This window comes from Ruditapes philippinarum, unplaced genomic scaffold (genome assembly GCF_026571515.1).
Source record: "Ruditapes philippinarum isolate M1 unplaced genomic scaffold, ASM2657151v2 ctg2985_1_1_1_1, whole genome shotgun sequence".
Taxonomy (NCBI): domain Eukaryota; kingdom Metazoa; phylum Mollusca; class Bivalvia; order Venerida; family Veneridae; genus Ruditapes; species Ruditapes philippinarum.
Genome location: NW_026856852.1, coordinates 56,031 through 78,387, shown reverse-complemented (window position 1 = coordinate 78,387; position 22,357 = coordinate 56,031). Strand labels below are relative to the sequence as shown.

The 22,357-nt window shown below is 32.0% G+C and overlaps 2 protein-coding genes across 3 annotated transcripts in view; one reads left to right on the top strand and one right to left on the bottom strand.

The window, feature by feature from the left end:
- Positions 1 to 4,038: 4,038 nt before the first annotated feature.
- LOC132747912 (MAP kinase-interacting serine/threonine-protein kinase 1-like) lies at positions 4,039 to 16,363 on the bottom strand. Of its 2 annotated transcripts, none has more exons than XM_060737442.1 (7): positions 16,217 to 16,363; positions 14,684 to 14,894; positions 12,220 to 12,317; positions 9,771 to 10,029; positions 9,329 to 9,584; positions 8,872 to 9,171; positions 4,039 to 8,604 (listed from the first exon to the last, which is right to left on the bottom strand). In XM_060737442.1, the coding sequence occupies exons 1-7, from the start codon at positions 16,325 to 16,327 to the stop codon at positions 8,271 to 8,273; spliced, it is 1,569 nt and encodes a 522-aa protein (XP_060593425.1). In that variant the 5' UTR covers positions 16,328 to 16,363; the 3' UTR covers positions 4,039 to 8,270. The 2 variants fall into 2 exon arrangements, with proteins under 2 accessions (XP_060593425.1, XP_060593426.1); XM_060737443.1 differs by lacking the exon at positions 16,217 to 16,363 and adding an exon at positions 15,764 to 15,982.
- Positions 16,364 to 16,481: 118 nt separating this feature from the next.
- The window catches only part of LOC132747911 (calcium homeostasis endoplasmic reticulum protein-like), a 61,673-nt gene continuing 55,797 nt past the window's right edge, over positions 16,482 to 22,357 (top strand). The window contains exons 1-2 of the mRNA XM_060737441.1: positions 16,482 to 16,661; positions 18,718 to 18,888. Coding sequence (XP_060593424.1) covers positions 16,637 to 16,661; positions 18,718 to 18,888 — 196 coding nt within the window. The 5' untranslated portion in view covers positions 16,482 to 16,636. The remainder of the gene's footprint in view (positions 16,662 to 18,717; positions 18,889 to 22,357) is intronic.

Below are 22,357 nucleotides of genomic sequence, written 5' to 3'. Positions count from 1 at the left end.
GTAGAATTGTTTTGAAGTAGAGATTTAACTATATACCTAAGTATTAGTAAACACGGATCTGACCACAATATCAGGCAAGACATGTCAATGTGGCCTTTTCGACATTTTGCTGACCTGATAAGAAATAAGTGAAGGCCATGTCACTATATTCTGTTGACAAAATAGATTTTTGTTTAACTGTGTGTGAAGTAATCGTTTACAAGTTGGGCAAAGTAATCATTTACAAGTTGGGTGAGTGACACCCCTTCTACAACGCACCAGTCTGTACGTGTGTAACCCCGATCCCTCATTCCAGAGAATGTACGAGAAAACAACACATTTTTTCTTCGGATGATATATCCAACTTTGGGGGATTTTGTCACAGGGATTTAAGATCCTGTAGTCGCCGTGTGGTTTCAAATGACATTACTAAACTGAAACAGCGGATGTAGGCGGAACGTGTTTTTTTAATAATATAAATTTGATATTTCCCAACCGCATATATTTCTTAACGAGGGCTCAACTGTATTGGTCTCAGCATAAGACAAAAGTAGTGTTTAGTTATAGCTCTGGAAGCCAATTAGATAGTCATTCAAACTAATAAATTAAACAAAATAAACAACAAAAAATCGAGATCGATCGAACATCAATAGATACATGCATGTTGATTTGTATATTTATGGCATCAAATGTGCTGCAGCGCTATTTATTCTACCTTTAAAACAGGTGCCTCTGAGTAAAATAAACTTAAGATAGTAACATTAATTTGAGCCGCGTCACGACAAAACCAACATTATGGTTTTGCGACCAGCATGGATCCAGACCAGCCTGCGCATCCGCGCAGTCTGATCAGGATCCATGCTGTTCGCTTTCAAACTCTATTACAAGTAGCAAAACTGATAGCGAACAGCATGGATCCTGATCAGACTGCGCGGATGCGCAGGCTGGTCTGGATCCATGCTGGTCCCAAACGCACTATGTTGGTTTTGTCATGACGCGGCTCATTTACCTATCAGAATACAGCATCAGCAACAGGAAACTCCTCGTGACGGAGTCGGTCACGAGGCAGATTTAAATCTCCAAACGCGTGCAGGCGTCGTCTAAAATATTCACAAAATAGGCAAGTGATTACTGCAAACGTACATGTATCTAAAAATACGGTTGTAATTTGCTCAGTGAAAACAGTCCTGCTGTATAATTATTTTGAATTATTTGAATTTATTTATACATAATTTGATCATTTACCGGTTTTGTATATAATTAACTATATCGACAATTCTTTGATAAATGTGAAATATTCGTCAGATAATAGTATAATAAAGACCAAAGCTAATGTTAATAAAAGTCGAGACAATATATACTTAACGAAACTTATAAGTACTCCGATTTCAAACTTGCAGGAAAACTCCGGTTTTCAAAATATATTCTAAACTTGAAGGTATTTGATTTTTTTTACAATGGTGATCTCAGTTACTGATTTTCTGTTAAGTTTGAGTTATTGTAAAATGCATTTACTATTATAAAATGATGATACTATGATTAAAGTTTATACAGTATCGACTTAGACTAGTTATAGTAATTCTAACACAATATAATAAAAACTTGGTCGGAGTACTTATAAGTTTCGTTAAGTCACGGATTTAAATTGTCAATTAAAGTCCGTGGTTAAGTGTAAATGCTGACGAAATGGCATCAAAAAGTAAATAATTTGTATACGAAGGACTCGTTCCCCCCAGTTCTCTCGTAATTGCCAAGCACTTCTGCGGATGTAGCAAAACATTTCAAAACTGCTTAAGCCGGTGCTGTGGGGCGTGGACCGTAACTTGCACTTACCATTACCGTTCATGAACAGACTCAATCAAACCGAACCTGCAACAGTTTTGTACGTTCATTACTCTACCCATCGGTACACCTTCTGTTGACGACAACGGACGGGTACGTGAGTAATGAAGTGATAGGTGTCTGATAATTATGGTCCTGCCTTTTTAATATTTTCTATCATATACTATTTGGTCAGTAAAGTTTACTAGCTCAATGCCTACCAAAACGGGAGTCCTGCTGCCAAACTACTGGCCTTTGTTTTATTAAATAAATAAATAAGTAAATAAATAAATTAATTAATTAGTTTAAACGTGTGCTTTATAGAGACATAACATATTAAAGCTAAATAAAGCCGGGCTGTTTTCAAAATTTAAGTACAGCATTAAACTTAAGATCAAGCATATATGTCATTATTTTGAAATTAATTCTACTTGATATGCCTTTTAATGAACTTGACACTAGCAATTCAATGTATAAAATAACTCTTAAAATGACTTGCTTACAGGCACAAATATAGAACAGGCCGTCCAATCCGACATGTAGTCTGACCAGAATTTATATTGATGACGGCTTAATTTTAGCATATTTCTCTGAAATTTCTTGAATTACTAAGGAAAATAATGATAAGTTGTGATTTATATCAAGCTCACTGTTTTTTCATTCATTTCATTATGTAATACCGTGTTGTGCTAGAGAAATCATTATGTGACTTTATTCGCGTCAATAATCAACATGTCGCTTAAATTCTGATGGTGACCACCAGAAATTCTAAGCAAGGTCAATGACTACTCCTTATTGACCTTTATAATCCCTCTCGCGAATGTAAATATATTGAAAACAAATAAGGAATCTACCATCCTAACCAATTTACACGTTGCCCAAATAGCACCACTTGAAGTGTATAACTTCCGAGGAATATCTAACGGATCTGTTTATGTCTTTGATACGAGTCCAAACTGTTTTAAGTTAAGACGCTTCATATAATATACTGTTTATTATAATATGAGCCGTGCCATGACAAAACCAACATAATGGGTTTGCGACCAGCATGGATCCAGACCAGCCTGCGCATCCGCGCAGTCTGATCAGGATCCATGCTGTTCGCTTACCAACCCTTATTACAAGTAGAGAAACTGATAGCGAACAGCATGGATCCTGATCAGACTGCGCGGATGCGCAGGCTGGTCTGGAATCATGCTGGTCGCAAACGCACTATCTTGGCTTTGTCGTGACGCGGCTCATATTTGTCTTCACGATAAGACCCCCAATCCATAAAATGTGCAAGTGTAGCCTCGGAGCATAGTGTAAAATAATTTGACCGTCTGTAAGGCCGCCAGGCTATCAGCCGATGAGTAATTATTTTTTATTTGAATTTTGGTAAATAATCAAGCCGTCGGGATGAACGCGGGATGACGGTATCGCACTTCGTAACATGTCAATTAACATTAAATATCTTTATCATAAACATAGTATTAAACTGTCAAAACTACGTATTTCGTTATTTGAGTTCCTCTTCCGCGTTTTAAACCAATGATTTTTGAGGTCTTATGACTCAATGAAGAGGTCAATTTTACTATATTTTAAATTATTATCACTACCGTATATGGTATACTTTTTTAAGTTAGAATTATACCCCTGTTTTTTAAAATTTCTTAACTATTTTCGTAAACACACTTCCTCGATCATGTACTCTTATATTGCACAATATCACTATGCCCCCTATATGCCCATTATCATAAGCTGATCCAGTTATAGAACGCACGGCGGCAGGTTCTGTTCCATGGAAAAATATCATTAACCAGGTCTAGTTTGATGCTAACCAAAATCTATCTGAAATGACACTACGAGACAGACATCAATTTTTATGCATCGTTGACTTGAAATGATAGGAAGTCCAATTCTTGAATTACACCAAGTTATTGTAAATAAATTGATATACTTTTGTGGATATTTCCAAGTATTGATTGGATAATTTTACAGGAAATGCTGGCGTCATGTGAGGAATAATAGAGCAGGCGTGTGCTAGTAACGTACATCTGTTTCTATCACAATTTCCCACATGACTGGTATGACCGGATTCTTTTCCTGGTTATTGCGTAATATACCTGGAACACTGCCTAGTGCTGTACACGACTTATTAACAAATAAACAGCTTTCTGACGTCATACTTGATAAAAATAACATTTTACTTCCTATCTAGTAGATACAGTACAAACCATGAAATAACAACAAAGGAACTTCATTGATGGCACTTTTTATTTAAATTTTCTCTTTTTAACAAGTTTTATCAATTTACAAAATGCAGAAAGTACATATGCATCCTGGCCCTGAGACATTTTACATATGCCCACTACAGGGAGAAACTGGCACAAAACTTGAAGGCCCTGGAGCCAAAATTCATAAAACATACTCATACTGTTTTACTGAGACATTGTTTGTACTTTGATCAATTTGGTCTCTGTACATATGTTGTAAGAAAAATTTACTTGTAATCTAAATAGGTCATATACTATTTACAATAACCATTGCCCCCAGTATAACAGTATAAACAAAATAATCTCCCATTAATCATGGTGAAAACAACCTTTACTTCATCTCCTTATTCAAAATATAAAATATAAGCCATCCTTCTGATGATTTTTTTTTTACTTCTATTGCACTTTTTTTTCGAATAGTTCTACTAAATTCCGAAAAGTAGAAAATTTTGAACTATTCCATTTTTTCTTGATTCTTATCAAAAAATATTGCAAACCACACACATGTTAGTATGTTTCCCTAGCCAGAGAAGGTTTGTTTTCGTTACAGAGCTTTTCTTCACTTTACTGTATCACAATTCTAAGTTGTTCTGCACATATTTTAGTAATAAGCTAAAAAAATTAAAATAAATAAACCAATGGTTCTCTGGCTAAAGAGCATACTGGGCTTTCCTGTGCCCCTGCATAATAAAACCCATTCACTGAAAAAACATTGTAGTAATTCAGTTAACATAAAAATGTAGCACACTTTAAAAACATTTTGAGCTATGCAATTGTGGAATGCAATTCAGACCTTCACCATCACAGCCTGTCTTGAAGTTTGGTTCCCATTTGGTTCCTGCTGCGAAATATCCGAACAAAAGTGTTACTGAAGACCAAACCTCAAGACAGACTGACTCTACAGCAGATATTTAACTTTACAAGACAAAACACACGACATGCAATTATGTCTCAAGTTCTATTATACTCTTCAGAATGTTTGTAACCATTACCATTACTCCAAATTTGAAAACAAAAATTTAAATTTTAGCTTTTCTACAGAACTGAAGACTCCAATCACATTGGCAACTGTATATTTTTCCCAAAATAAAATTAGTTCCAAAACCCCAAAGTTCATATACATATTTGTTTTACATCTTTTACCAGATGGTATCAGTCTCTTAGTACAAAAATATGAACACAGGTGCATGGAATGTTGGATTTCTTAGAACACATTATCCACACATGAGATCAACTATCTATACCCAATGTACTGCTGTAGAGATTTCATAAGGAAAACTATACTAGACAAAAATGTATTAACAAAGAACCTTTAGTTATTCAATTACTTTTTTTTCCTCAATGTTATTTTCTTAGCTCTGTAATACACTTGTCTAGAATAGTTTACACCTGGATTTAACATGAATTCAAACAATTTTCAAAAAACATAACATAAAAAGATCACATGCCCTTTTAAAATAACAAATTATAATGAACATTTGCTGAGTGTTTCAAAATCTACATCTTCATGTTTACAACAATGACAGTTTTTTAATCACTTTTTTTTTTGATGACCTTTTTTATATATTTTCAGTAATTATTTTCTAAATATATCTAAGCGATTTAAGTTAGTCATGAATGATATTTAAGAAAACATATTTTTTTCAATACAAGAACACTTTTTTGTCACATAAGCATTTATAGACCAGACATTCTGACAAATGTGCAGTTATAAAACATGAACATTATAATCTGTAGGAAGCACAAGCAGTATGTCCCCTTGCAATATTCCCTCAAAATAAACACTTAATATACTGACTAGTGAAGGTTATCTCCAAATTTATTACATGCTTTACAACCTCAAATTTAAAGAATTTGAAAAATAATAACAAAAAATTTGCTTAGATGGCTATATTATAAATAAAATTACTAAAAGAAAAAAAAAAGAAAGAAAAAATTGTTTCAATAATAATCTCAAGTATTCCACAGATTATTTTTTCCCTTATAAAAATCAATTTAACTAAATTAAAACTAAGACACGAAAACAACGAGGTATATATGACGGGCACTTCAATTCTTTATCGATTTGTCTTATATATTCAATCACAGAGTTGGAATCATTTGAGTCTATTCTTCGATGACCAGAATACTGTGTATTTTTCACTGCACACTATGTGTTCAGAAAATTTGTTTAAACCTCAAACATAGCAGCATAATGTTCATAAAATTGAACACAGTGTCGACACATTATTACAACAAAACGTTTTTTCACAAATTGAACACATCATGTTCTCAGACTAAAACACACAATATTTGGCCAGAGGCTCCAGTTAAACACCCAATTTTCTTTTTCATCAAAATTTTATCGTTTAGCGTCACATATCACAGTACTGCCACCCCTTTCATAATGAAGTTTGAACAGTGATCTATTTTGTTATAGAATATATCATCAGTCCTTACTTCTCTGAGATCATTTAGACATACATTCTAACATCTTATACATAAAAAAAAAAAAAAAAATCTTGGAAATGAAAACATATGAAACTATGTATTTGTAACCATTTACAAGAAACTAATAATAAACTGCTAACTAAAAATTAAGTTCTGTTAGAATTGTCCGAAAAGGTTTTTCTTTTAAACTAAATTTTGATATATCAATACCGTACAAAAATATAAATAAACAAGATTTTCCCATTCAGTCCTATCAATTAAATCTCACAAAACAAACATATAAAAACTTAGACAAGAACACAACAACATAAAGTTTCCCTGCTAGCTAATGATGATTTCCCTAGATTACTGAGAGAAAAAAAGCTTGAGAACGATACTATTAAAAATCCTTTTCTCTTATCATTAAGTACGTAATGAAATCAATATGTAAGAAGTTTAAACAAATGACTGTCATAAAAACATACAATGCCCTATAAGTTTAGTAATATCTAAATATAACCAGAGAAATACTTTAAAATATTTAAAAAAGTCTTGTTAACCAGTTTCATAATAACATTTGATATTTCTGAGCGTACATAATTTTACCAGTATTGTTGGTTTATGATTGTTTAAAATATTCAATAAAAGTTTCCAGGACCTCTAAAAATATAAAACCAAATGTATTTAAAGACACGTTTCCTAAGCTACTGTAGTGAAAAAGGATGCTATAACATTGATATTGACTTTCTGCCAGCATTATAAAAATGTAAAAAACACACAAACAAAAAAAATACATTTAACAAATATGATCTGTAAAAACATGAAAAAGAAACGTAAATAACAATGTAATAAAATTTGTTTGGGTTCTTTACCCCCCACCCCCCATCTTCATTTATAGTGAACATTTACACATGAAATACTGAGAATAGCTTTACCAGTTGATGACAAATCTTGGAACGACCCATTTTATTGCATGATCATCAACATTATCCACTTTAAGACTCTCACTATATTCAAGTGGTCAAAAAATATAACTGTAATACCTTTATTAACCCTTAAAAAATAAATGTTTTAATGGCAAGTGATTTTTTATGTTGTCTTTTCTTGATCTTCTGCACTGTTTTGGCTTATTTAGTTAAAAAAGTCGAAAAAAATAGCTAAGTCATGTGAAAATGAATGAGAAAATCTCTGTAATGTGACAATGAGCGTATGAATGCTAGAATATGGTCAACTCTATAGGTATCACAGTTACATTCGTACACTTTACTTTCCCCTAAGATGCTTCAATATTTAAGGCATTCTGAAAGACTTTTCGTATTATCAACACTGTTTTGACAGCGCATGTTTAAAACAAACATTTAATAAAAAACTGCACCAGTTTTCTCCATCTTTTTTCTCCATCCTTAGGCACTAACTGATGACAAATCACATTGCCAATGGATCCTTGAACGTTTTTGGTAGCACAAGTTTTGTTCAACACTTTGTCCTTAGCACACTGTTCAGTTCCGTTCACTAGCTGTGTCGGACTGGAGTTCCTTGAGCTTATACTGCCCTGTAAGCCTGCCACAAAAATACTGCACAAAATTACATCAATAATGAAGATGCCACTTCATGACCAATGAAATTCTTTCTTCCTCAGCATTTTTGTATGACGTACTGCAGTTTTTTTTCAAAGTAGTTTTTTTTTTATATTTGAGGTATGACGTTAAATGAGAATGTGTAATGAGATGAATGACAAGATATGTGGAACAAAGTTCATAAAGGTCATGTTTCCCTTTCAAATATATATATATATATCATAGTTGTTTAGAACATTATTCCATGTGATGATGACTGTGAATTAGGCAAAGAGCTGCCGCTTTCAAATCCCGATGATCCAATGCTGATACGCGCCTCAAGCGGTTGCCTGCGCATGGCAAGGCTAGAGCATGGAGGTGAAAGTCGAAACATTGGACCATCAAAACCATCATCAAGTTCGTCGTTTTGGATTTCATCGCTCTCCAAACCTTCGTCAAATGCATCCATCTCTTCCCTGATATAAAACTTTGGCGGTTCAGAAAGAATAAGATGTTGCTGCATCATACGATTTATAGAAATGGCTGCATCAGCAAATGACTCTAGATCTTTTGTACTATTGTTCCTGAAATAGCAAAACAAGTTGTTATTTATTTATCTGAATTTTCATACTCTCAAACAGATATCAATATAAATGACAGATAGAAGGGAAGGGTGAATATTACTGTAACACTGCTCTCAACTGGGGCAGCTAGAAGCTGGATAAAATGTTTGTTTAAATCAATAATGCCAGGCAGGCAGAGAAAAACCAATACCATAGCCTTTTAGATTCTATTACATATAAAGTATCCCTGTATTATTTCTGCCACAAACTGGATGTGAAATACAGTACCTTGTAAGAATTCTTGGAGTGGCTAGTGGAGTGGCCTCTGGTGGGTTAGTGATCCAAGGATGTTTCAGCACCTGGGCAGCAGAGAAACGCTTGCTTGGTTCTCGAACAAGCAAGTTACGGATGAGATCCTTAGCCTCCTCGGTAACAGAACTCCATTCCTCTTCAGGGAACTCGTATATGCCTTCCTGTATAGTAGTGAAGAGCATCTCCTGACAGTTGGAGCACATTTCACCACGTTCCCAACCACAATCTGATCCACATTGTCCATAGAAAGGGGGATAGCCACACAACATGATGTACCTGTCAAAAATTAAGAATTTATTGAAAACAAAGTTTTCTTGATAGAATTGCTGAAATTCTGTGTTCAATATATTTTCATGTATATCAAATATTAAGTCTTAAATTCATTTGAAAAGGTGCATAAATTAAAAGCTATTGGTAACAAAACTATACTTACAAGATAGTTCCAAGACTCCACAAATCACATTTTTTGTCGTAAGAGAATGACTCGCCCACCCAGGCATCTACAACCTCTGGTGCCATATATTCAGCTGAACCAACTGGTGTTAGAAGCTCTGGGGTTTTACAAGAATCCTTCTCATTGCTGATTGGAATGCCACTTGCTAAGTCAAAATCACAGATACGAATTGGTACAACTTCATCCCACTTCTCGCACAGAATGTTTTCAGGTTTGAGATCCCGGTGAGCAATTCCTGCAAAATAAAAGATGATATTTGATTAAAATAAAAACAAACAAAAAACAACTACATAAGATTTTTTTTTCACATTTATGTATTATTTATATTAATAGCATAAAATATTCAGTTTTAGAGAAATAATAACTATTAACTATGACAATTACACAATATTCTTTTGACTACTGTGAAAATTATATGTACCTTTGCTGTGGAGGAAGTCAAGAGCTTGTGCGATACACTTGACAATCTGGCTAGCCTCCAGCTCTGAGAGATGGCCCCTCTGTTCAATATTGGCGAGTAATGTTCCACCAGGCATCTTCTCAAAGACTAGATAGAATCTTTCTTCCTCCTCGAAATACTCAAACATCTGAAGGATGCTGTCCTCCCCTCGACAAACATGGAAGATCTCAATTTCTTTAAACACCTTGCTACGCGAACGGACATTATCTTTTTCAATAATCTGCAAGTATACAAATAAATATTTTCTTAGATATTTTTTGTTAAATAAATGATAAGGCATATTAAAAATCTCATTGCGCTCCGTTTTGAACTTTACAGATTTGATAAAGGCAGAGTGAGACACGCACAAAATGTATTTAAACGGTTTACGCGTTAAAACTTGAGAAACTAAAGCTATATGCATGAACACATTTGCTGCAAGGCAAAACGTTTATCTCTTTGTGATTTGCACTGTTTTGCTTTTTATTCCCCTTCTCTCTCTTTCTGTCTCTCCATTTATCATCTTATGTCAACCATCTTGAAATTGTTACAATGACAAGTCCTGGGAGCCAGTATTAGTTAAACATCAAAAAGTTTTCACAATAGAGGAAAATACTTAGTTGTTCCTAATTTTTCTTTTTTTTAAATCTTAGTGACGCAAGAGGAAAAATTGCTGATGCCAAATATTTTGCAGGTTACAGATATTAAATGACATTTATGTTTGATTATTTTATATTGAATGACCATGTCAGCATATCTTGTCAGATACGACCAATCAATCTATCAACCTGGGCAGTAATATTATTATGTATTTACTTGATACTGCAAGAGGACAATGACATGCACTGTGTTAACTGTTCGGTTCAGATATTACATATTCTATCTGCCTATAATGCTTACCAATCACAAAACAATTATATCAGTTATCTCTACTGTAGTCTGATCTTGTACTTTGATAAACCCTGTTTATATTATCTATTATCTTAATGGATACATATAACCATATTGTTCAAACAAAATTTAATGAGGGTTCAGTACAATAATAGATCAAGTGGGCAGTATCAGCTTTGTTTGAAAATATCAAGGCCAAGAATTCTGGCTGCAATCCAATAAAAAATATTTTTAAAAGAGAGTTAACCTCTCGTTTAAATCATATTATTCCTTGGTTATTTTATCCCAACTTTTTTACCAAAACTTGAATGCACAAACAATAGTTTGTGCATTTTTCTTTTGCATGACCAAACAGATTTAATGCATGAAAAATTATTGCACCCCCACCAAAAAAAAAACAACAAAAACAAAACAAAGAGACCAGTCAGTTTTCTGTTATCAACTGCATCTGGCATCTAAAAAATTCCCCGTTCTAATGTTAAGATGTATGCAGCTTAATTAGATGACATTAATAAGGCAAGTTCATCAACAACGCCCTGGAGGCAATGTGTCTGACATGTCATATGATACACTTGCTAATAACAAAAACCCTGCAATACACAACTTTCTTAAAATAACAGTAATTTTCTTTGTTCAGGATCTTTAAGCTTTAATGATTTATACAAGTATATAATATTTTGTGTAACAAATGTCAAAGTTTACAGCAAACCTGTGCCAAACTTTCATGCACTTATTATTATTAAGTTATTTTAGGACTCCCATTTGGCAGTTTTTAAAAGCAGGTCATTTACAAATTACATATTGAAATTCAGTTTGTTCCAGCTTAGTTGCAAAACGGACTATGTTTAAACATTTTACAGTCCGATAATTCAGTTTAAAAATGCTCCAATCAGATTAAAGTGTTTATCTCTCTCCCCGTCACACTAAGCAAACACCTCTTAATCTCGACCTTCACCTGTTTATAAACTTAAGCTATTTATTTTGAAGTCAGTCAAGCAGAGAGTACTGAGTGTTGTAAACAGCAAATGCTGAACAAAGAAAATGGCTTTGTACACTTGGCCAGGCAGGAGTCATATGATATGCAGCTGTGTTTAATAAATTTTTACCTGCTCAGCAATGGGACTCTCTGTAATATTATACAACTAAGTTAAATGTTATCAATACCTTTACTATACATGCCGGTAAACTTACATCAAACTGTAACCTGCAGGGCAATTTGTAATCACAACTTTGTAATTTATGAGCAGTTAAACAAACTTCACAAAGAAAAATGTACATATGCATATAAGTGAACATTTTTCCTCCAGGGTAAGGTGATATTATTGCATATAATTTCTTTGTAGCCTTTAAGTCCCATCCATGCATTTAACTTTTCGGACTTGCCTATTTTATCATATTGTAAAACAACAATCTCTACATACTATATACTGTGCAAAATACTGCTATCAGTCTACCCATCTAGATTTATATTTTCCAGATAACCTACATTTCCGAAATTTGATAATAAAAAAAAAATCAAAGTAATCAATTCACAGCCTACCTTTACAGCATATTCTGTTTGGTTTTCAAGGTTTCTGTATGTTTGTACTGAGGCATAAGCACCATTTCCCAATATTTCACCTGTAGGTTCATATAGGTCTGAAAATAGATACAGACAAGTCTTGTAAGAAAATCTTAAACAAATCAGCCAGTTTAACTTACTGAACTTATCTCAGACTAAATCTGAACAGAAAGAGCAATGATGATTTCAGCATTATTTCTGAATGAAATTTGACCTGAATTAGATCTTAAACTCTAAATGAAAAAATATATAGAAATATTTTCTATAACAATTTATCGTTTTTTAAATTTTTTTATTAAACAGTCTTCCCAAGTTTTTGAGATAACTCTGCAGACAGAATAACATAAAGGATGAAAGCAGCACATTCTGACGCAAGAACTCCATCCGTTTTTTTTATCCTGATTCTATACAGAGAACATCTGCATGTGAAAAGCTATTTCTAGGAAAGACACAAAGAAACTAGGTGTGTGAGTCAGAATGTGAAAAGCGTGCCAAGATCAAGTCTAAATGAAAGAAACTGCTTCACACGAGGCAAACATCCTATTAATACATGCAATTCCAGTAACATTTCTGAAAATACTGGCAGAGGTTCAACAAATTTACATCTGTACTAACTAACTGCGCAAATTATTTCCTCTCACAAAAAACCCATCCCAAGTTACATTTTATTATAAAATTTTGCCAACTTTATTTGACTTGCTACATATAGGTTTTCAAAAAATTAGTTTTCAGAGCGAACAAAGTGAAGCAAGAAAATTAGTTTCTTAAAACTTTGTAATAACCTATAACCGACTTACAGTTAGCCCAGCCCATTCAAATCGAGTGCATTATGTAAATAGGCGGGTCCATTAAATCGGCTCATTTAACATATAAATACATACAGTTAAGTTACAGCACTATATGGTAAATATTTCGACAAAATTTAAACAAAATAGAGCAATTCTATTGGCAGACAAACTTTAGCGAACTGTAAAATTTGAGCTTGAATTAGAATTGAATGATAAACAGTATTTACATAATGTTAAAAATTCAGATCATGACCAAGATTTAATATTCAGTAGCATTCATTTCATGCTCTGCTGCTTTATTTTAAAATTCACCAATAAAAACAAGAAAGCCATTAAATGTTAAGTTAAAGGAAATGAAACTGAAAAACAGAAGGGATACCAAAATCTGCCTTTTTACCCTATATTCACTCTGTCTAATCAGTAAACATTTCATTGATAACAGAGCCAGGATGAAAATATTTACTCTCCTGCCTTATGCATTATCGACCCACTAAGTAACCAATCGGAGCAAGGCATTATTCAACCATTTCACCAATACTGGTAAATTCCCCCAAGTTTCAGTTTTATTTATAAACATAGCAAAAACCATGAACAAATGAAATGCATTGTGTATTATTCAACTTAAAAATACAAGTTTACATGCCAGTGTAAGACTTAAAACTAATAAGTAGGAAGAGAAACTTCTGGAATTATGAACGACTATTGGAAATTTATAACAAAGTCGGGCAGTAATTAGCTTGTTGTTACTGGCTCCTGGCCAAGTAGAATGGGGTCATACAGAATACAAAATGTCATGTGACCATACTTTGTTATTGATCTTAAAGATACTCTGATGAACACATAGAAGACAGCAAATAAAACCCCAGCAATTTAAAGTATTGGCTGTCCAAACTATTTATATCCAGATTTCAAGGCAAACATGTAATAATTCTTCAATTCTATTATGATTATAAAAAAAAGCAATAATATTTCAAAACATTTTTGACTATTCAACAATTGTTGCCAATTTTCTGTTTTTAATTATTTATTTGAAGTTATTCTTTCCTTAACTTTCCAGACTTGTAAGTCAAGACGACCTAGTATAGTTCATAGTTCAGTTGTTTGTGAAGATCTTTTCATTCTAAAATTAGAAGTTACTATTTTCTGAATATTTTGTAATAATTCATTCTTTCATTTGATATTTTATCCTCATATGAGTTTCAAAATTAAAATAATGATTAAAATGTTATGTGCTTATTATTATTATTTTGCATATTTTGACTTTTTCTGGTAATATATGTGGATTGTAAGTGCTAATTGCAGTGGGTTAATTACTTTCTTTGTTTTCACTTCAAAAAATTTTACTTTAAAATACATTTTCAAAACTTTCATGAAAATGTATCTGGAAACATGCTGCGCAAACAAAATTCTTATTAATAAATTTATAGAACATTTGTTTGGGTTCCCATTTCATGTAAGTTAAACATGCACAAGTTTTCAAAACCTGAAAACTGCAATTCTTGCAATTACGGTATTTGTGAATTGAAACAGCTAGTGTTATGAAAATAATCATGCGAGATACCATACAAAATTAAAAATAAAACAATATGAAAACTTTGCAGACTTAAAGCTTATCTCCTGATAATATATAATATACTGAATGTTTATAAACTTACCGTTGAACTTTTTTACTGGAATGTCAGCAGCGCGTTTCTTCTTCTTTCTATTTCTTTGAAGGTTTTTGTTAGAGTTGTTATGATTGAGTATTTGGTTATTTTCGCAATCCCTAAAGTCAGTGTCCATTTCCATTTCCTGTCCATTATCGATCATGAGCGTAGTGGGTCTAGGCGGTGATAACCTATTAATAAAACTGGGAGACTGGTCAACCTGAAAAAAGAAATATTCACATTTAAAATATGGTCCAATAACACTTGTATTCTTTCCTAATAATGGACAAAATTTATGTTTCTCCAGATTGTTATAAACTTAGAAATACAAATTTACCAAACATTGCTGTGAATGCTGGATAGCACAGTAAGATCCTAGGACACATTACTTATTCCTGATAAAGTATTATAATCCTTTTACTTTCAGTCAAAACTTGTAACATAGAAGAAAATAATTTGATTACTCACTCCATCATAGACAATTTCATAGGCAATTCCCATTTTAAATAATTGTTGTTGTTATTTTAATTTAAAAAGCATTTGAATGTTATCTTTAGAAACACTTATTTTATTCCAGCACCCTTCAACAAACTAATGATGTGGTTTTTAGCTCTCCTATTTTATACATGTATGAAATATAGTGTAACAAATATGAAAGCCAAAAACTCTTTTCTGGTCTGATGAATGTGTGAACAATTGATTAGCTCAACCTATATAGCCTATAAGTGAGAAGTTATAGAGTCATTAAAGGTGATAAAAAACTTGCACAATTTTTATCAATGAGAAAGTCTGGAGTCATAAAATGTGTGAACATTTGAATTAGTTAAAAGGCAACCAATTAAGTAATCAAGGCTTTGCTTGATAGCATACTTGTACTCTAAATTATAATCCTATAATCCATCAATTTACACCTTTTTAAAAATAAGAATTAATTCATTTTTGTTAAGAAGTTGTACAAGAGTCAGGAACATTTCTATTCTTAGCCGTTGATCTCTTTAAAATCAGACTTTTTTTCATCAAAAAGTTAGTATCAAATGATTTCAGAAGATTTCATAATAAATGGTAATCTGAAAAAGGAAGAATACTTACAAATGTATCCAACATTGTTACTGATTTTTTCTTTAATTTTGATTCAAAAAGCTAAATAATTTCCAAATCCTTTGTTGATAGAATGGCTTAATTCCGTTGGTGACACCCGTTTAGATTTTGAAAATATAATAATATTAGACCGAAGCCTTTTTTTCTTCATTCGTACTACAAGCCCATCTTTCTTCTAAACATTCTATACCAACACTGAATAATGCTTGCGTCAGGCGATGTTTATATGTAAACTACGTGTACAGATATCTGACTCATTTTCTTACATGACCTATGACCTCTCTAACTGCCACGGTTGTTTACATCACAACTTGAAATAGGTCATTTATAAACGCTCTGTAACAACATCTTTCTACGACTTTCCCAATTATTCTAATAAGTAATTTGGTAGAAATACAATATATGAGTGAAATGCAATGTATTTAAATCTGTTTGCGTAATTACCTGCTTCATATTTGCCCCTTGAATTATCGCATAGAATTTTCCGTCAGACCATTTTGTATTTGCGGCATAAAGAAAGACAGACGGGTTCGCTTCATCTAGAGCGTAGACCATAGAATGAAGTTTATACTAGAACCAGACTAACATTAAAAACAATTTGAAAAAGAAGTAAATAAATCCCTAAATAAATGCTTAGAGGACCGAAACATCTCAAATAAATCGTAATTAGGCATTCTTATCAATATATTGCCATTTCTTGAAATAAAAAGAAACTGTAATAATAAGAAAGAAATTTACTCTGTGTCGTTGGAACGGTTAACAACATTTTGCAAGCGTTTGCCGGATATTACTTTTCATGCTATCAGGATAATTTTAGTTTTGCCTCAAATAGTTAAGGTTAATATTTCAAAGTTAAGGTTCGCCATGGACCTACCAAAGCCGCCAGAAGGTATATTATACGGTTATGTTATAAAAATTATCAGGTGATGGGTGGTTTTCCATATATTCATGATAAATTACTTACCCCACCCACATGTCATGCATAAATTTGATGCAAGTGGAGTTTTGTAAAATAAAATTTTGTAAAGCTCAGGCATTTAGTGGGATTTGAACTTCAGACAGAGCACTTTTAATATGAAATTAGGCAAAGCCTATGAACGGGGAAGCCAGTAAAAAATCCTTTCATTTTTCCGTTTTAAAGGTGTCATTTGGTATTATATGTACCCACTTCCGTTTTCACTCGGAACACTCGACGATTATTATTAATCCGAAAAGTTGAGATTTGTTTCGTAATCGGAATGCACCGCCTTTTATCATTGAGTTACATTGTAAATGGCGGCGCCTAACTAGAACTGACACTGAAAATTTCATTGATAGGTATAGAATTCTATATATTTTTTATTTTTTTTTAATTTGAATTTTCTTTTAAATATACACGTGTAGTCTATAGCCGGGCAAGCCAAAGCGGGCCCGAACTTTGACTTCCCCGTAATATTTGGTAAATTCAACAGTTAAAAATAGCAACAGGCATGTTCTAAAGTTTAGCCCTACCGACCTTTTCGTTTACAAGGCATACACTCATCCTAGTCAAAATATATTGACATGCCAAAGCTTGATTCCGAGATATTTTCATGCTGGGTCAGAATCTCGCTTTTTTTAGAGGCGAGATATTGCCCAGACACAAAAATAGCACAATATATTGTCGCTCAGTACAAATAGTTAACACTAATCCATGTCGCTTCAGGTTCAAGTTTAACCCAACAGCAAGTGCTATACACTTCTGCCTACTTAATTATTTTGACAGATTGTAATAACTGTACTTGATCGGATACAGCATGCTTAATATTGTAATTTTACCTATAAAGTTCCCTGTTGGGGTAATGCTAAATGCATGGTTCCATCTTTCTATCTGTATGTAGATGAATTGATAGCAAGTTGAATTTCATGCTGGCAAATGAAGCACTATAGATATAAGCCAGCATTGTTGTTTACACAAGGTGCCATAATTAATTAATTGAATTGTAAACCTGAAAATCCTCAGGCACTGAAATGGGACCTCTTGATACAAAGTGGACACTCAACCACATTGATAAAAGGTTAACCCAACAGCAAGGCTGTAGGAAGTGGCCTATACCTATAATGTTCATGATGTTTCATTAATAAAAGATTATATGAATATAAATTTATGATAAATATAAGATATAAAGTATGCAATTAAACATTCATTACACAATGGAACCTATTGCAATTGCATAAACTCTTTTTTCCTGCCAGGCATATAACGATGGTTTTTATGACAATCACCATTTACATATTGATGATTATAATAATAATACAAATAAATTTTCCAATTTTGACTTGCTAAACACTTTATATACTATGCCATATATACTGTGAAGAACTGAAACATTGTTCTACATGCACATTGAAATAACAATATTTTCTTCATTTAGGTAAAATGTTATTTTATGGTGCATAAGTTGTTAACGATTTATTATCACATTTGGCATATTTCTTGATTTAAAAAGCATTACTGCAAAAGATAAGTTACATTACAAAGATGAGTTTATGCTGGAATTACTTTTGATTGTGCAGCATTCACGTACCTATTCATCTTCTTTAGTTACTTGGATCTTTAACCTGCACTACATGTTTGTTGAAAAATGAATAAACTCGTCATCACTGACATTTGGAACTGTTATAAATTTTGTAGGAGAGGACACTCATAAGCTTTATAGCTTTCTGCCCAATTCCAAAATGTACTTTATAAATATTGTTCACTTGTAAAATGTTTATTTGAATAAATATGTTTCAGCCAATTTTGTATTTCAAGTTTCTGACCAGATATATGGGAGAATATAGCCTTGCTAACAAAAATGTAAACCTCAGCTACCATAAAATTGTCTTATTTTGTTAAATTTAAATCAATTTTCTAATGTTCACCACTCCAAAATTTTCCACTTTTTAATTGCTTAGAAAGGTAAAAAAAAATGTATATATTTCAGAGCCTGAGTTGAAGAACATCATTGACAAACTGGCAAACTTTGTGGCAAGAAATGGACCAGAATTTGAAAACATGACTAAACAGAAGCAACAAGATAATCCAAAATTTTCTTTTTTGTTTGGAGGAGAACATTATAGTTACTATCAATATAAAGTACAGACAGAACAAGCCAGTAAGTAATTTTAAAGTTAAAAGTGTATACTTAAATTGGACCTCACTTTTTTTATTCAACAAATTTGTATGAGATAAATAAACTGGTAAGGGATTTCTCTAAATGATGGAGGATATGTCTTGTATGATACTTGAAAAGAAAAAAAAATAAGTGTATTGAACAGTTAAAACAGACTTTCAAAGAAAAAAGGATCAGGGAAGTTGCCTTGTATAGATTAATCCTTATTCTGATAAAATATATTAAAAAAAACAAACAAAACTATTAAAAAAAAAAATTCAAATTTATAACTAATTGAATATTGATGTTATCTGTACCAGCTGATCTTGGTCTGTGCTGGTCACATTGGTATATTCAGTTGCCAACAGAGGGTTAATTATACCTAAATCAGCAAGTAAATCTTTAAAACAGGCTACAAGGTTAAACCAAAATAACTGTCAAATGTTTATATTTCTTGAATCTGAATCAGAATGTTGTTTTTATTGATGATATGGCTTATCTAAAGCACTTATATGAAAGATCCACCCATTGCTTATTTAGAGTTAAATATAAGTTTTTGAGCTTTGGAGTTGTAGAAACCATGAAGTATAAAGTCAGGGAAAGCTCCTGCATTAAATGAAGTCACCTTACAGAATATTTAAGATTAAATGAAATTTCCCTGTAAAATGTAACCAAGGGTTCACTTTTTTCATAATTTGTGTAAAAATGTATCAAATTATCAATAATTCTTTCCTTAGCATACCCAGACAGTATGTGAAATAGCTGTAATACACCTTTTTATTGCTACATAGAGGTGTTTTTCTTTGATGTTTTGGCTAGGTAGGATCTTCAAAGATTTCACAGCTTGTGTGTGTACTGTATTATCTAATGCATAGAGAAGGTGCTAAATAGTTTGCAATTATTAATTAGTAGTTGTTATAACTAACTGTAGACAGGTTCTTGCTAAATGTAACACACATGTTTCTTATATAATTTTATCAGCCTTTAATCTACATGCCAATTACCTTTTCTATGGCATGAAAGAAATACTTATAATTCTTTAGGTCTCTTAGACCCCAGCTTGGGTTTTATAATGAAGTAATGAGTTTTACTATGTATTATTATTCAACAAAGTATTGGGTGCTAATGGCCATCACACTGTAATAACATTAGACCATAAAAGATCTTCCTGCTCTCATATAAACATCATCATATATTACTCATATAATTATGTTACATTGTAAAAAAAATATGCCTAACACAATTTTAATAAATATTTCACTTTAACTAATTAATAATTAAAGATATTTTTTTGTTAATAGTGAAATGGTTTCTGTTGCAATGTATCTTGATGATTTTGTGCAATGTAGTTTCGTTAAATGTCTTTTTTTAGATTTTCAAATAGTAACAAGCAGATTTAAATATAGATTTTTTGCTGAATACCCATAGCTATTTTTAAACCTTCTAGAACATGCTTTGTGTCTAAAAATAGAAATGTGTATTTTCCATGTCAGACGGTTATTTATAATATGGCATGATTGAAATGCTAATGTCATCAGATTAGCTCATAGTTAACGTGTACATAAATATTTATGGATATAGAAATTGTACATTGATTGCATCATCTCGTCCACGTCTAATTTCTCAGGCCATTTTCTATCATTAATATGACTGACGTTTAAATATAGTTTATTGAGGTGCATAAATAAGAAGATTATGGTACTATATTTTTAATATCCACGGCATGATAAAAGATTAAATTATTATAAATGATAGGCTGATGTGGCCAGTAATGACAGATTTAATAATTACTAAATGTTAAGTGTGGAAAAGGTTGACGTAATTTATTTCAACTTTCTAACCTTTCCACAAGACTAGTCTACCTGCACATTAAGTTTTCTATTTTTGCATCATATTATGGGAGGACAAATTTAAACATTAAATTAAAAAGTTAAATATAAACCAAACATAACATTCACTTTTGTTTAAGTTCTGACAATAAAAGTAATTTGTGTAATGTTCTATACAGTGAATTTAAAACCTGTAAGATACTTTTCACCTGAATGTGAAATAATTTGTGATATAGGTAGCAAAATGTAAACAAAAGTATATTTTGACTTTCATAAAATATAGTCTGATTTTATTGACCTGTCAATTATGAATACATTATAAAACTAATTTAAATATTCGATCCTACTTCGGTTTTGTCCGTTTATTTTACGAGAATTAATATGGAGTATATAGCTAACTTTTGGAAAACTCCCACTAGCTCAATGTAAATTCTCGTAACATCCGCAATAGCAAAGTCGGTTAAGTGATTACCTTATGTATGAGAGGTCCAAGGTTCTTTTAACTTTTTTTTAGACGTCACTTATTTTTAGACATATTTTTTCTTTATTTTTAAGTATATTGTAATGAAAATGATCAAGCGCTTTCAGAATTTTCTACACAGATATGAAACAACTAAGAAACACTGACTTGTCACGTTTTGTATTGTATTTTACGGCACTGAAATGACATTTATTGATCTTAATCCGAATGAATTTTGAATATTAATTCTTTAACAATGTTATATACAAAAAGATAGTATTAACAAAAAAGTGCAAAACCTATTAAAACAAAGAGAACAAACTTAAAAAATGTTGAAAATAGTTATAAATTAGAAAAAATGTCTGGACATACGCTGTCTCGATCTTACAACACGTACGACATTTAGAAATTATATACCCGTAGTTTACCCTATTGCGCTATAACGGTCAGTGTAACTAATGCATAAAAACCAGATGAATTTAATCATATCTTATTGCTTTAATTTCACGGAATTAACCGAACATTTATCGAATAGTAATATATTCTGTGCATTGACCGTATAATCAGTATGGAATTGACAGGTTAATAAAATCAAACAATACTTAATCTATACAAATTCAATGTATACTAATATAGGCAAGATGCAAAAGATGGCCCAGCAATATGGCCAATAAAAACTGTTTGGAAACTGTTATAGGACAATAAAATAAAAAGCTTTTGAAAATATCAATATAATAATAGCAATTTTGGAGGCTTAACAGGGTTTTAAAGGAAATTTTAAACAAAAAGATAAATTTTTTAAACAAAAAGATGAATTTATTTTTCTTTTTTCTTCTAATTGAATGAGAGGTGGCCAAGTGGTTAAGATGGTTGTGTCTCTCAACCTAGGGACACAGGTTTGTGCACTTCTCAGGTCACAACCATGTTTCTTTATATGACACCAGTACTTGGTTCAAGGAATTGTACTAGAAAGTGATTAATATAAGTTGCATGAACTTGTTTTGAAATCAAGCTTACATAAATATGTTTAATCTAATTAAATGAAAACAATAAAAGTAATATAGTCATTTAAGTGGGGCCAAACCATAAAAATGTGCATTTTGAAACGTTGTGTATAAACATGATAATACAGATCTGTTGTAAGTTTAAGGTCTTTCAACTATTCAAAGAATTTCAGAAGATA

What these genes read in the sequence shown, in the direction of transcription:
- LOC132747912 (XM_060737442.1), bottom strand. Translation starts at nt 16,327, where the DNA reads ATGGTCTACGCTCTAGATGAAGCGAACCCGTCTGTCTTTCTTTATGCC. An exon ending in TCCAGTAAAAAAGTTCAACG is followed by an intron (nt 12,318 to 14,683) that starts GTAAGTTTATAA and finishes ATCTATTTTCAG; the next exon opens with ACCTATATGAACCTACAGGT. An exon ending in AAACAGAATATGCTGTAAAG is followed by an intron (nt 10,030 to 12,219) that starts GTAGGCTGTGAA and finishes GTATACTTGCAG; the next exon opens with ATTATTGAAAAAGATAATGT.